This window comes from Electrophorus electricus, chromosome 21, assembly GCF_041902795.1.
Source record: "Electrophorus electricus isolate QZ-2024a chromosome 21, ASM4190279v1, whole genome shotgun sequence".
Lineage (NCBI taxonomy): Eukaryota > Metazoa > Chordata > Actinopteri > Gymnotiformes > Gymnotidae > Electrophorus > Electrophorus electricus.
The window spans coordinates 2,167,501-2,180,000 of record NC_137517.1 but is presented as its reverse complement, the minus strand read 5'-3'; the positions used below and the strand labels follow the sequence as shown (position 1 = coordinate 2,180,000).

Sequence of the window (12,500 nt, the reverse complement as noted above, 5' to 3'; positions counted from 1 at the left end):
AAGGTGCTGTTGACATGAAATTCAACAACCCATCCAGTCCACACATGCAAAGAAATCAAACCATAGATGTCCATAAATTAAGTTGTGTGTAATAATGAGAAATGACACAGGAAAAAGTATTGAACACACTTACTGAAATGTATTTAATACTTCATACAAAAGCCTTTGTTGGTGACGGCAGCTTCAAGACGTCTCCTGTGTGGAGAAACTAGTCGCATGCATTGCTCAGGTGTGATTTTGGCCCGTTCTTCCACACAAACACACTTCAAATCCTGAAGGTTCCGTCGGCTCCTTCTATGAACTCTGAGCTTTAGTTCCTTCCGTAGATGTTCAGTTGGGTTCAGGTCAGGTGATTGGCTGGGCCATTCTAGCAGCTTTATTTTCTTTCTCTGAAACCAATTGAGAGTTTCCATGGCTGTGTGTTTGGGATCATTGTCTTGCTGAAATGTCCACCCTCGTTTCAGCTTCATCATCCTGGTAGATGGCAGCAGATTTTTATCAAGAATGTCTCAGTACGTTTGTCTATTCATCCTTCCTTCAGTTATATGAAGCGTGCCAGTGCCATATCCTGAAAAATAGCCCCACACCAGGACGTTCCCACCCGAGAACTTCACTATTGGTATGGCGCTTTTGGGGTGATATGCAATGCCTATTGACCTCCAAACATGGTGTGTATTATGGCATCCAAAGAGTTCAATTTTGGTCTCATCTGACCAGACTATATTCTCCCAGTATTTCACATGCTTGCCTAAATGTTGTTAAGCAAACTAAACACGCTTCAACATGCAATGGAGTCTTGCGTGGTGAGCGTGCAAACAGGCCAGGGAGGTTGAGTGCATTACTTATTGTTTTCTTTGAAACAATTGTGCCTGCTGATTCCAGGTCTTTCTGTAGCTCTCCACGGGTGGTCCTTGGTTCTTGGACAACTCCTCTAACAATTCTTTTCACTCATCTGTCTGAAGTCTTGCGGAGAACACTTGATCGTGGCCGATTTCTGGTGAAATTGTGCTCTTTCCACTTCCAGATTATGGCCCTAGCAGTGCTCACTGAAACCTTCAGTAGTTTAGATATTCTTCTGTAACCAAATGCCATCAGTATGTTTTGCAACAATAAGGTTGTGAAGGTCATGAGAGCTCACAGGTTTTACCCATCATGAGATGGTTCTTGTGTGGCTCCTTGGTAATGAGACACCTTTTTACAGGCCATCAGTTGAACCATCTGATATTAATTTGCACTAAGTGGCAGGATTGCTTTCTAATTACTGATAGAGTTCAGCTGGTGTCATTCCAAGGCTTTCTGCACCTCTTTCTTCATGGGTTCAATACTTTTTCCTGTGTCATTTCTCATTATTGCACATAATTTATGGGCATCTGTGGTTTGATTTCTTTTCATTTCATGTCACCTTTAGAAATAAAATTGGTGACGTGTTCAATACTTATTTCACCTGCTGTATGTGCATATGAGTGTGTGTGTGTGTGTGTGTACATATGTCCCTGTATGTGTGTGTGTGTGTACATATGTCCCTGTATGTGTGTGAGTGTGTACATATGTCCCTGTATGTGTGTGTGTGTGTGTGTGTACATATGTCCCTGTATGTGTGTGTGTGTGTGTACATATGTCCCTGTATGTGTGTGTGTGTGTGTGTGTGTGTGTGTGTACATATGTCCCTGTATGTGTGTGTGTGTGTGTGTGTGTGTGTGTGTGTGTGTACATATGTCCCTGTATGTGTGTGTGTGTGTGTGTGTGTGACAGGCATTGCTATGACAGACATTGCTTTGCTATGCATTCTTGAAATACACACTTAACCACAGAATTCCTGATTTGTCCTTTTAAAAATAGACTGCAGCAACTGCACAGCGTGTGTGTGTGTGTGTGTGTGTGAGTGTGTGTGTGTGTGAGTGTGTGTGAGGTGTGTGTGTGAGGTGTGTGTGTGTGTGTGTGTGAGGTGTGTGTGTGTGTGTGTGTGTGTGTGTGTGTGTGAGGTGTGTGTGAGTGTGTGTGTGTGTGTGAGTGTGAGTGTGTGTGTGTGTGAGTGTGTGTGTGTGTGTGTGTGTGTGCGTGTGTGTGTGAGTGTGTGTGAGGTGTGTGTGTGTGAGGTGTGTGTGTGTGTGTGAGGTGTGTGTGTGTGTGTGTGTGTGTGTGTGAGGTGTGTGTGTGTGTGTGTGAGTGTGTGAGGTGTGTGTGAGTGTGTGTGTGTGTGTGTGTGTGAGTGTGAGTGTGTGTGTGTGTGTGTGTGTGTGTGTGTGTGTGTGAGTGTGAGTGTGTGTGTGTGAGTGTGAGTGTGTGTGTACGCATACATATATGCATATGTGTGGTGTGTGTGTGTGCGTACATATGTACATGTGTGAGCATGAGTACATATGTGCATGTATGTCTGTGTGTGTGTGTATACATATTTGTATGTGTGTGTGTGTGCGGAGAGAGAGAGAGAGAGAGAGAGAGAGAGAGAGAGAGGAGAGGGAGAGAGAGGGAGAGAGAGAGAGAGGGAGGAGAGAGAGAGAGAGAGAGAGAGAGAGGGAGAGAGAGAGAGAGAGAGGGAGAGAGAGAGAGAGAGAGGAGAGGGAGAGAGAGAGAGAGAGAGAGAGAGAGAGAGGAGAGGGAGGGAGTATTATAATGTAACAGTAATGTAAGGTTTCATATAAATCAGACTTCCTGAAAGCTTATCAAACAGATCTCAGTCCAGTCAGCACAGCATACCTCACACACACACACCTCACACACTCACACACACACACACACACCTCACACACACACACACACACACACACCTCACACACACACACACAGACACACACACACACCCCTCACACACACTCACACACCTCACACACACACACACCTCACACACTCACACACCTCACACACACAGACACCTCACACACACACACACACACCTCACACACACACACACACACACCTCACACACACACACAGACACACCTCACACACACTCACACACACACACACACTCACACACACACACAGACACACCTCACACACACTCACACACACAGACACACCTCACACACACACACCTCACACACACACACACACACACACCTCACACACACACACACCTCACACACACCTCACACACACCTCACACACACACACACACACACACACCTCACACACACACACACACACACATACACACCTCACACACACACACACACACAGCTCGTGATGGGTGCCTCTGACAGGACAGGGCACTGAGTGATCTGGGGTCATGACCTTTGAACCTCATCAGAAAACCAGTAAGAGTCTGCTCTGCTCACCCTTTCACACGTGTCCAGGTTTTCAGTGATGACCTCTGACCTTGACATCTTTTGTCTGTGCGTCTGCATTTGTCATTAATGCTCTTTCAAAAGTTTTCTAAACATACACACATGCGTGCGCGCACACACATACACACACACACACACATACACACACACACACACACACGCACACACATACACACACATACACACACACACACACACACAGCACTAATCTAGTTTGGGTGAGGAGGTTAAATGAATGTTTACATTTTCACTGCTGAAACATGTGTGAGAATCTGAGTACTACAACACTGGAGCAGAAGAGGGACTCTGTTTAATCTCTCTCTCTCTCTCCCTCCCTCTCTCTCTCTCTCTCTCTCTCTCTCTCTAGGAGGTTCATCAAGAGAGAATTTCCCTGGAGTCTCAGTTGGAACTGCTTCGTACTGTGGCCTCCACTTGACCTCCCTACTCGCGCGTGCACACCCACACACACACACACACACACACACACACACACACACACACACACACACACACATACTTGGAGGTTCCAGATGAAACAGAGCAAAAGAGTTTATCACTTCATTGGAATTTTAAAGGTCCATATAGGACTGCAATTTATACTATTGGGTAGGAGGACACACCCCTGCCTATCATGTGTGCGCACACACACACACACACACACACACCCTCTCGAACACATGCTGACCAAGCTGGTGGAGCTTTAGTGAAGAACTGGGAAAAGAAGCTGAAGTTTGTGCCGCATGAGCTGTGTCCCCTGACCAGTGCGCATATTCATCAGGCCCATTCGCATATTCAACAGACTGATGCGCATATTCATGAGCTATCTCCGAGAGACAGAGCGGAGCCTACCTTAATAACCAAACGCCTTAGGAAAGAATGACAGAGGCTAACTTTAGATCTTTGGCCATCACTAAGGCAGACCCTGGTGAAAGAGAGCGAGAAGAAGAGAGAAAGAGGGAGAGAGGGAGTGGGAAGAGAGAGGGAGAGAAGGAAAGAAGGAGAGGGGGGGGGAGGGAGAGCGAGAGGAAGAGAAAGGGAGAGGGAGTGGGAAAAAGAGGAAGAGAAGGAGAGAGAGCGCGAGAAGAAGAGAGGAAGAGAGAAAGACGGAGAACGAGAAGAAGAGATGGAGGGAGAAAAAGAGCGGGAGAGTGAGAAGAAGAGAGGGAGAGAGAAAGAGAGAGAGAAAGCGAGGGAGAGCGAGAAGAGGAGAGATGGAGGGAGAAAGAGAGAGAGAGCAGGAGAGTGAGAGGGAGCAGGTTTTCCGTGTGAGCTCGGCCTGTTTTTGTTGGTTTGTTTGTTAATCCCAGTGAGTGTAGAGACCCTGGAGATACTGTATCACCCCCGGGTGGGAGAAGGGACGTCCCCAGTAATGACTGAACGTCCAGATGAATCACATCCACATGAATCATGTCTACATGAATCACATCCAGGTGAATCACGTCCACATGAATCATGTCCAGATGAAGCACGTCCACATGAATCATGTACAGATGAATCACGTCCATATGAATCATATCCAGATGACTCACGTTGATATGAATCATGTACATATGAATCATGCCCACACTAATGTCTGAACATCCAGATCGGTTTGTGCCACCATTTCTCTTGAGAGGAATCTAAGTGTGTTTTTGTGTGTGTTTAGACCTTTACTGCTGCCTGCTCTGTGGGGGTGTGTTTGTTGGGGTTATGCATTACAGGTGATTGAGGGTGAAATGCAATGCCTATATTTTTACATACAACGTGTTTTATGTCAGTGTTGCAAAAATGATTTAAGAAAAGATAACTGTTAAACGTGCTGAAATATGTCAACAGAAAACTGGAATGTATAGGAATTCGATATGGATAATATACGGATAATACATGGATAATTCCTGCACACGTTTGTTATACCCTCCATTCCCAAACTGCAGTCCTCTGGAACGTCTCTCATCCTCCGTTCTGTTTCTAAAGCATTCTGCTCTTTCTACCGTGACCCTCCTATGACCCCGACTAAGCTCAGCCGTTTTTCACAGACATTTCTTCCAACTCAGTCAGTGTGTCTGTTTGTTTGTGATTACTGTAACTGCAAAAAACAAACTAAATCCTTTTTGTTTGTTTGTTAAATTGTTTATTTATATCAGTGTGTGTGCTGTATTTTCCTATGCAAAACCTACTGTTACAGGTGCTCCATTTGCATGTGATGTTTCTTATATATTTTGAGCCAAATTCAAATGAGACAAACACACACATACACACACATCAATGAATGGGGTTGTTTTGCATTGATAAAATTGTTGGAATGAGAATGTGTGTGTGTGTGTGTGTGTGTGTGTGTGTGTGTGTAATTCTGTGCTTCTTCCTGTCTCACGCATGTGAACAGAACATTGGGAGTAACACCATCTTTCAGTCGTGGCTTCGGCTGTTTCTTGTGTATTTTTCTAGAAGGTTTGCTGTTGTCGTTCTACTCCTTTATCTGTAAGAAACTGAACAGATCACATTTCTTGAATAAAGTGATATTTTAGCAGTGTTACAGAATGACACTCATAACAGCTGGATATTTTAGCAGTGTTACAGAATGACACTCATAACAGCTGGATATTTTAGCAGTGTTACAGAATGACACTCATACCATAGCTGGATATTTTAGCAGTGTTACAGAATGACACTCATAACAGCTGGATATTTTAGCAGTGTTACAGAATGACACTCATAACATAGCTGGATATTTTAGCAGTATTACAGCGTGACACTAATATCATAGTTGGATATTTTAACAGTGTTAGAGACACTCATCTTTGGATATTTTAGCAGTATTACAGAGTGATACTAATAACAGTTGGATATTTTAGCAGTGTTAGAGAGACACTCATAGTTGGATATTTTAGGAGTGTTAGAGACACTCATAGTTGAATGTTTTAGCAGTGTTACAGAATGACACTCATAACAGCTGGATATTTTAGCAGTGTTACAGAATGACACTCATAACATAGTTGGATGTTTTAGCAGTGTTAGAGAGACACTCATAACATCGTCAATACACTGGAACCGCACACCACTCCTACAGCAGAGCCTTAGAAACCAACAGACCATCATCTCATATGAACTACTCATGTGAACTAGATAGATTGAGCTCTCTATCCATCCATCCATCCATCCATCCATCCATCCATCCATCCATCCATCCATCCATCCATCCATCTTCACATATCCTTTTTATTTGTTCCTGGATGGATTCCTAACACAGTCCTCCGCCACAGCAGGGATGGTTTTAGTGAGCACAGTAGGGTAACTGGGACCTGTGGGACAGTGTTAGTGAGGACAGCTTGAGTGTCGCTGTGGTTACGCAGGGCTGGAATTAGGCGACTCTGAATTGTCTGGATGGGCCGTGGTCGCACAGAGATTCCAGAAGGCTCCTCCTGCCCAACGTGAGCCCTGAGCGTGGCAGCTGGGGGTAGGTGGGTGGGATGGGTGTGCTACTCTGTTCAGCGCGAGCGTCAACTGCCCTGACCCAAAATAAAGCCCCAGGACAGAAACAACACATCAACACACACATACAAAGAGAAAATGTGACCTCCCCTTGACAGCCAATCAGGGCAGGGGACAGGCAGGACAGTAAGCCTGTAGAAAAAAAATATAAAATTAGAATTAAAAATATGAAATGTGTGGACTTCAGTATAACAACTTTTGAGTTTTAAATACTAGATTCTGAAAGGTTTCACACCTGCTCTAAGGTACTTCCAGGAAAGGGGCGGGGCTTGTGGGAAAGGGGCGGGGCTTGCCTCTGTGGAATTAAGATCTGGGCATGCCTGTCCTCACTGCCTCTTCTTGTAGCACAAATCGAGTTTGGCCACCGGAGGTCAAAGGGCAACACCGTGTTTCCTGCGTCAGTGGTAAGAATGTGTAGCCACAGGCTCCATGTTGAACTACTAATTCATATTTAATATCAGCAAACACACACACACAGACAAGGATTTAGGTCATGTGCTTTTTAGACGTATTCTGCCAGGATACGAATCCACAAACAGAATCTTCTGGTTCAGCATCAGTTCAGTTTTCATCTCTCATTCTACTCGCTCGCTCTCTCTCTCTCTCTCTCTCTCTCTCTCTCTCATCCCTCTCTCTCTCTCATCCCTCTCTCTCTCATCTCGCTCTCTCTCTCTCTCTCTCTCTCTCTCTCTGAAGGCAACACACCTCGCCTACATGAGTTCTGCTTCCCTGAAGTCCTGCAGTGTCGATCATGTCAACACCCCGCCTCTTGCCCCGCCCCCTCCACTCCATCTTGGTGCTGATGTGTATTGGGCAGTAGCCAGGTTCAGGGTTGGGGCATTAGCGCCTGCCGTCACCCTGCCTCACGCCCACATCGCTGATGACCCACATCACTCCGAACCACCACCCAGAACGCTCATAACAATGTGTCCAGAACATTCCAATGTCTTTAATCTGTTTTCTACTTCTTACATTTCTTTTTACATTTCTATTTCTCGTAGTTCTCCTTTTCACATTAAAGGTGCAAAAAGCAGTATTCTCATACTATGAGATTAATATGACTTGCTCAGTGTAACTTTAATAGTCCCCTGACCAATTGAGTTCCATTTACTAATCTGAGGAATCAACATGCGCCACAAGTCACACATGACCCAACACGTCTTAATCTGTTCATACCATTACAATCCCTCTTCAGAGTTCAGATGAGACCCAGGTGTGAAACCTTCATGGAGAAGTGTAGGTAATGTCTGATAAATGAGTCAGGGGGCAGATCAGATCAGGGTTGGGCTGTAGGGGGCTGCTAGCAAATCTACTTTATTCAACCAGCAACAGTCCAGTCACCCTGCTCAGATTACAGCATAGTGGGACATATAAAGGCATACATACGGTACCCTCACACACACACACAGGCAGCTGAGGTCCTCTCTCACAGTTACACTCGTCTGCTGGCTGTAAACCTGCTCTCTGCTCTCTGTGTAAAATATGTGCTGATGGCATCTCACCCCCTCCCCAACACACACACACACACACACACACTCACACACGCACAGACAGACAGAGCCCTGTACCTCTTCACAGGCTATGCGTGTGTGTGTGTGTGTGTGTGTGTGTGTGTGTGTGTGTGTGGTGGCACTTCTATTATGTGTGGACTAGCACTAGTTGCTCTGTGGGGCAGCAGGGTTTTGATGTGAAATTCACACTCAGCATATATACACAGGGCTCCAGTTAGCACGTGATGATGATCGCCACATCCCAAAAAAGACCATTTCCAGTGAGAATACCGCACTTTCACTCACTAACCACAGGAAAATCTGCCTTCTGCCCTGTACACATTCCACCATAACCACACACTCCAAGCTCCTTACGCATGTGCCATTCTCGTTAGCCACATCCTTTATTTGAACCGCTCTAGCGGGCACCCCTGACCACGCCCCCTCTGAGTCCAGTCTTGGTCTGAATATTAATGAATATTAATCTGTTTTCCCCAACACGTCCTCAGTCTGGAGGTCTGTCCACCACCCGGATACACGACTGAACGCACGCAGCACGCGCGGTTCTGCCATTGGCTAAGGCCACGAGCGCCTCGTCTTGAATGGAAGTGGCGGCTTGAGTCCGGGTCCACGCGCTCCGGTGCTCCGTTCCGGACATTACGACGAGCTTTTAAAACCACCTCCAGTTTATACCGTGTGTGTCTGTCTCTGCGTGTGTGTGTGTGTGTGTGCGGGGGGGGGGGGGGGGGGTTAGAGAAACGTCCCGCGGTCGGGCTGCAATCGCTCAGAGCGAGCCAGCACGAGCTCCGCGCAGTACTCCGGGGTGAAAGGAGCGCGAGAAGGATGGAGGGCGACCCGCAAGTGAGCTCGAGCACTACGGAATAGGGCGGAGGGGAAGGAGTTTGTGAGCCAGCACAGATCTCGCGGGGTACGCTGTGCTATGCCCTTTCCCAAACGCACCGTGGAGCCTCCGCTGCTCTGCAGGCGCGCAGTCCCGCGCGGCGACGCCGCCTCGCCTTTCGACGACCTGTGCGCCGTCAGCAATGTGGCTCTCTCGCGCACCCTGCGACAGCTCTCGGACCTGGCGAAGCACGCCAGCTCGCTCTTCCACGAGCTGGAGAACGAGCTCGTGTCTACGAACCACAGGGTCTGGGCTCTGCGAGCCAAAATAGGCAGGCTACAGCAGAGCGCGAGCGAACTGGACCCTAAACAGGAGGCAGTGCGTAAGTAACTCCCAGCGCGTGCTTTACTTTTTTGTGTTTGTTTTCCTCCCGCGCGGGGTGGCTGTCAGCTGAAACTCAGACAGCTGATGATGATGATGATGATGGCGGCGGTGATGATGAAGACGGTGATGATGTACCTGCCCCTTGGGCAGAGAGGTGCTGTGACGTTACACCGACACCCTGTCGTATCGTTCACGCGTGTTTACTCTATGCGCGCAGATAGCGGAGTCCTTAAAAGGGAGTCTGCTCTCAGCGGGTGCGCACCCCCGCGACTCGCTCGGGCTTTTCCCCGTAGAGTGCGGCGAGGGCGTGCGAAGTGCTCGCTGAAGTTGCGTGACAGGCCGTCGGTTTAACGGCAGCGCAGAAAAGAGGCTGTTATCGACCGCGAAGGAGACCTGTTTTAAACCGTCTCGCACTGTCTGAAGCGTTCCGCGCGCGCGTGCATTTCCAGGTGCGCCACACTTTCCCGTAAAAGCGGCCGCGACGCGCTCCGAGCTCCGAGCGGTCGCGAGCTTTAAACGTGATGTTTGTCTCCACACCCGACCTTCACTCTGAGACACCTCGGTGAAGTCTAAGGAGCTCGTGCACGGGTGTCCTCGCGTATGTCCTCGTGGAGGGGACACGGTGGTGGGTATGCGAGCTGAGAGTTCCGCTTAAACCACGTCTGCGTGGGGGCGTAGCGGGCAGAGACGCAGCATGCGCACGTGTGGACAGGTCTTCTCTCCGTCACGCGTGATTGAGGGAGAGAGAGTGTGTGTGTGAGAAAGAGGGAGGGAGGGAGTGGTTTTCTCTAGCCTCATCCACAGTGTGGCTAGTGTGTTTATTGGGTCTGGCGCGTGTGCTGGGTCTGGTGTATGTGTGTTGGTTCTGGTGTGTGTGTGTTTTGTGTCTGGTGTGTGTGTGTGTTGGGTCTGGTGTGTGTATGTGTGGGGTCTGGTGTGTGTGTGTGTGTTGGGTCTGGTGTGCGTTTGTATGTGTTGGGTCTAGTCTGTGTGTTGGGTCTGGTGTGTGTGTGATGATCTGGTGTGTGTGTGTGTGATGGGTCTGGTGTATGTGTGTGTTGGGTCTGGTGTATGTGTGTGTTGGGTCTGGTGTATGTGTGTTGGGTCTGGTGTGTATGTGTTCGGTCTGGTGTGTGTGTGTTGGGTCTGGTGTGTGTGTATGTGTTGGGTCTGGTGTGTGTGTATGTGTTGGGTCTGGTGTGTGTGTGTGTTTTGTGTCTGGTGTGTATGTGTGGGGTCTGGTGTGTGTGTGTGTTTAATGTGTGTGTGTGTTGGGTCTAGTCTGTGTGTTGGGTCTGGTGTGTGTGTGATGGGTCTGGTGTGTGTGTGTGTTGGGTCTGGTGTGTGTGTGTGTTTTGTGTCTGGTGTGTATGTGTGTTGGGTCTGGTGTGTGTGTGATGGGTCTGGTGTGTGTGTGTGTTGGGTCTGGTGTGTGTGTTTTGTGTCTGGTGTGTATGTGTGTTGGGTCTGGTGTGTGTGTGTGTTTTGTGTCTGGTGTGTATGTGTGTTGGGTCTGGTGTGTGTGTGATGGGTCTGGTGTGTGTGTGTGTGTTGGGTCTGGTGTGTGTGTGTTGGTTCTGGTGTGTGTGTGTTGGGTCTGGTGTGTGTGTATGTGTTGGGTCTAGTCTGTGTATGTGTTGGGTCTGGTGTGTGTGTTTTGTGTCTGGTGTGTATGTTGTGTCTGGTGTGTGTGTGTGTTGTGTCTGGTGTGTGTGTGTGTTTTGTGTCTGGTGTGTGTGTGTGTTGTGTCTGGTGTGTGTGTGTTGGGTCTGGTGTGCGTGTGTGTATGTGTTGGGTCTAGTCTGTGTGTGTGTTGTGTCTGGTGTGTGTGTGTTGGGTCTGATGTGTGTGTGTGTTGGGTCTGGTGTGTGTGTGTGTGTTGGGTCTGGTGTGTGTGTGTTGGGTCTGATGTGTGTGTTGGGTCTGGTGTGTGTGTGTTGGGTCTGGTGTGTGTGTGTTGGGTCTGGTGTGTGTGTGTTGGGTCTGGTGTGTGTGTATGTGTTGGGTCTGGTGTGTGTGTGTGTTTTGTGTCTGGTGTGTATGTGTGGGGTCTGGTGTGTGTGTGTGTGTGTGTTTAATGTGTGTGTGTGTTGGGTCTAGTCTGTGTGTTGGGTCTGGTGTGTGTGTGATGGGTCTGGTGTGTGTGTGTGTTGGGTCTGGTGTGTGTGTGTGTGTTTTGTGTCTGGTGTGTGTGTGTGTTGTGTCTGGTGTATGTGTGTTGTGTCTGGTGTGTGTGTGTTGGGTCTGGTGTGCGTGTGTGTATGTGTTGGGTCTAGTCTGTGTGTGTGTTGGGTCTGGTGTGTGTGTGTTGGGTCTGATGTGTGTGTGTGTTGGGTCTGGTGTGTGTGTGTGTTGGGTCTGGTGTGTGTGTGTTGGGTCTGATGTGTGTGTGTGTTGGGTCTGGTGTGTGTGTGTGTTGGGTCTGGTGTGTGTGTGTTGGGTCTGGTGTGTGTGTGTGTTGAGTCTGGTGTGTGTGTGTTTTGGGTCTGGTGTGTGTGTGTGTGTATGTGTTGGGTCTGGTGTGTGTGTGTGTTTTGTGTCTGGTGTGTATGTGTGGGGTCTGGTGTGTGTGTGTGTGTGTTTAATGTGTGTGTGTGTGTTGGGTCTAGTCTGTGTGTTGGGTCTGGTGTGTGTGTGATGGGTCTGGTGTGTGTGTGTGTTGGGTCTGGTGTGTGTGTGTGTTTTGTGTCTGGTGTGTATGTGTGTTGGGTCTGGTGTGTGTGTGATGGGTCTGGTGTGTGTGTGTGTGTTGGGTCTGGTGTGTGTGTGTGTTGGTTCTGGTGTGTGTGTGATGGGTCTGGTGTGTGTGTGTGTGTTGGGTCTGGTGTGTGTGTGTTTTGTGTCTGGTGTGTATGTGTGTTGGGTCTGGTGTGTGTGTGATGGGTCTGTGTGTGTGTGTGTTGGGTCTGGTGTGTGTGTGTTTTGTGTCTGGTGTGTATGTGTGTTGGGTCTGGTGTGTGTGTGTGTGTTTTGTGTCTGGTGTGTATGTGTGTTGGGTCTGGTGTGTGTGTGATGGGTCTGGTGTGTGTG

At 48.2% G+C, this 12,500-nt stretch overlaps 2 protein-coding genes across 3 annotated transcripts in view; both read left to right on the top strand.

Moving 5' to 3' along the window:
- reps2 (RALBP1 associated Eps domain containing 2) overlaps positions 1 to 5,637 on the top strand; it is a 33,424-nt gene extending 27,787 nt beyond the window's left edge. Inside the window, exon 18 of the mRNA XM_035521182.2 lies at positions 3,655 to 5,637. Within this exon, the coding sequence (XP_035377075.2) occupies positions 3,655 to 3,723 (69 nt within the window). The 3' untranslated portion in view covers positions 3,724 to 5,637. The remainder of the gene's footprint in view (positions 1 to 3,654) is intronic.
- A 3,384-nt stretch (positions 5,638 to 9,021) lies between these two features.
- nhsa (Nance-Horan syndrome a (congenital cataracts and dental anomalies)) overlaps positions 9,022 to 12,500 on the top strand; it is a 61,422-nt gene continuing 57,943 nt past the window's right edge. The window contains exon 1 of one of the 2 annotated variants that reach the window (XM_035521287.2): positions 9,022 to 9,468. In XM_035521287.2, coding sequence (XP_035377180.2) covers positions 9,186 to 9,468 — 283 coding nt within the window. In that variant the 5' untranslated portion in view covers positions 9,022 to 9,185. The remainder of the gene's footprint in view (positions 9,469 to 12,500) is intronic. The other variant, XM_081704798.1, reaches the window with a different exon arrangement.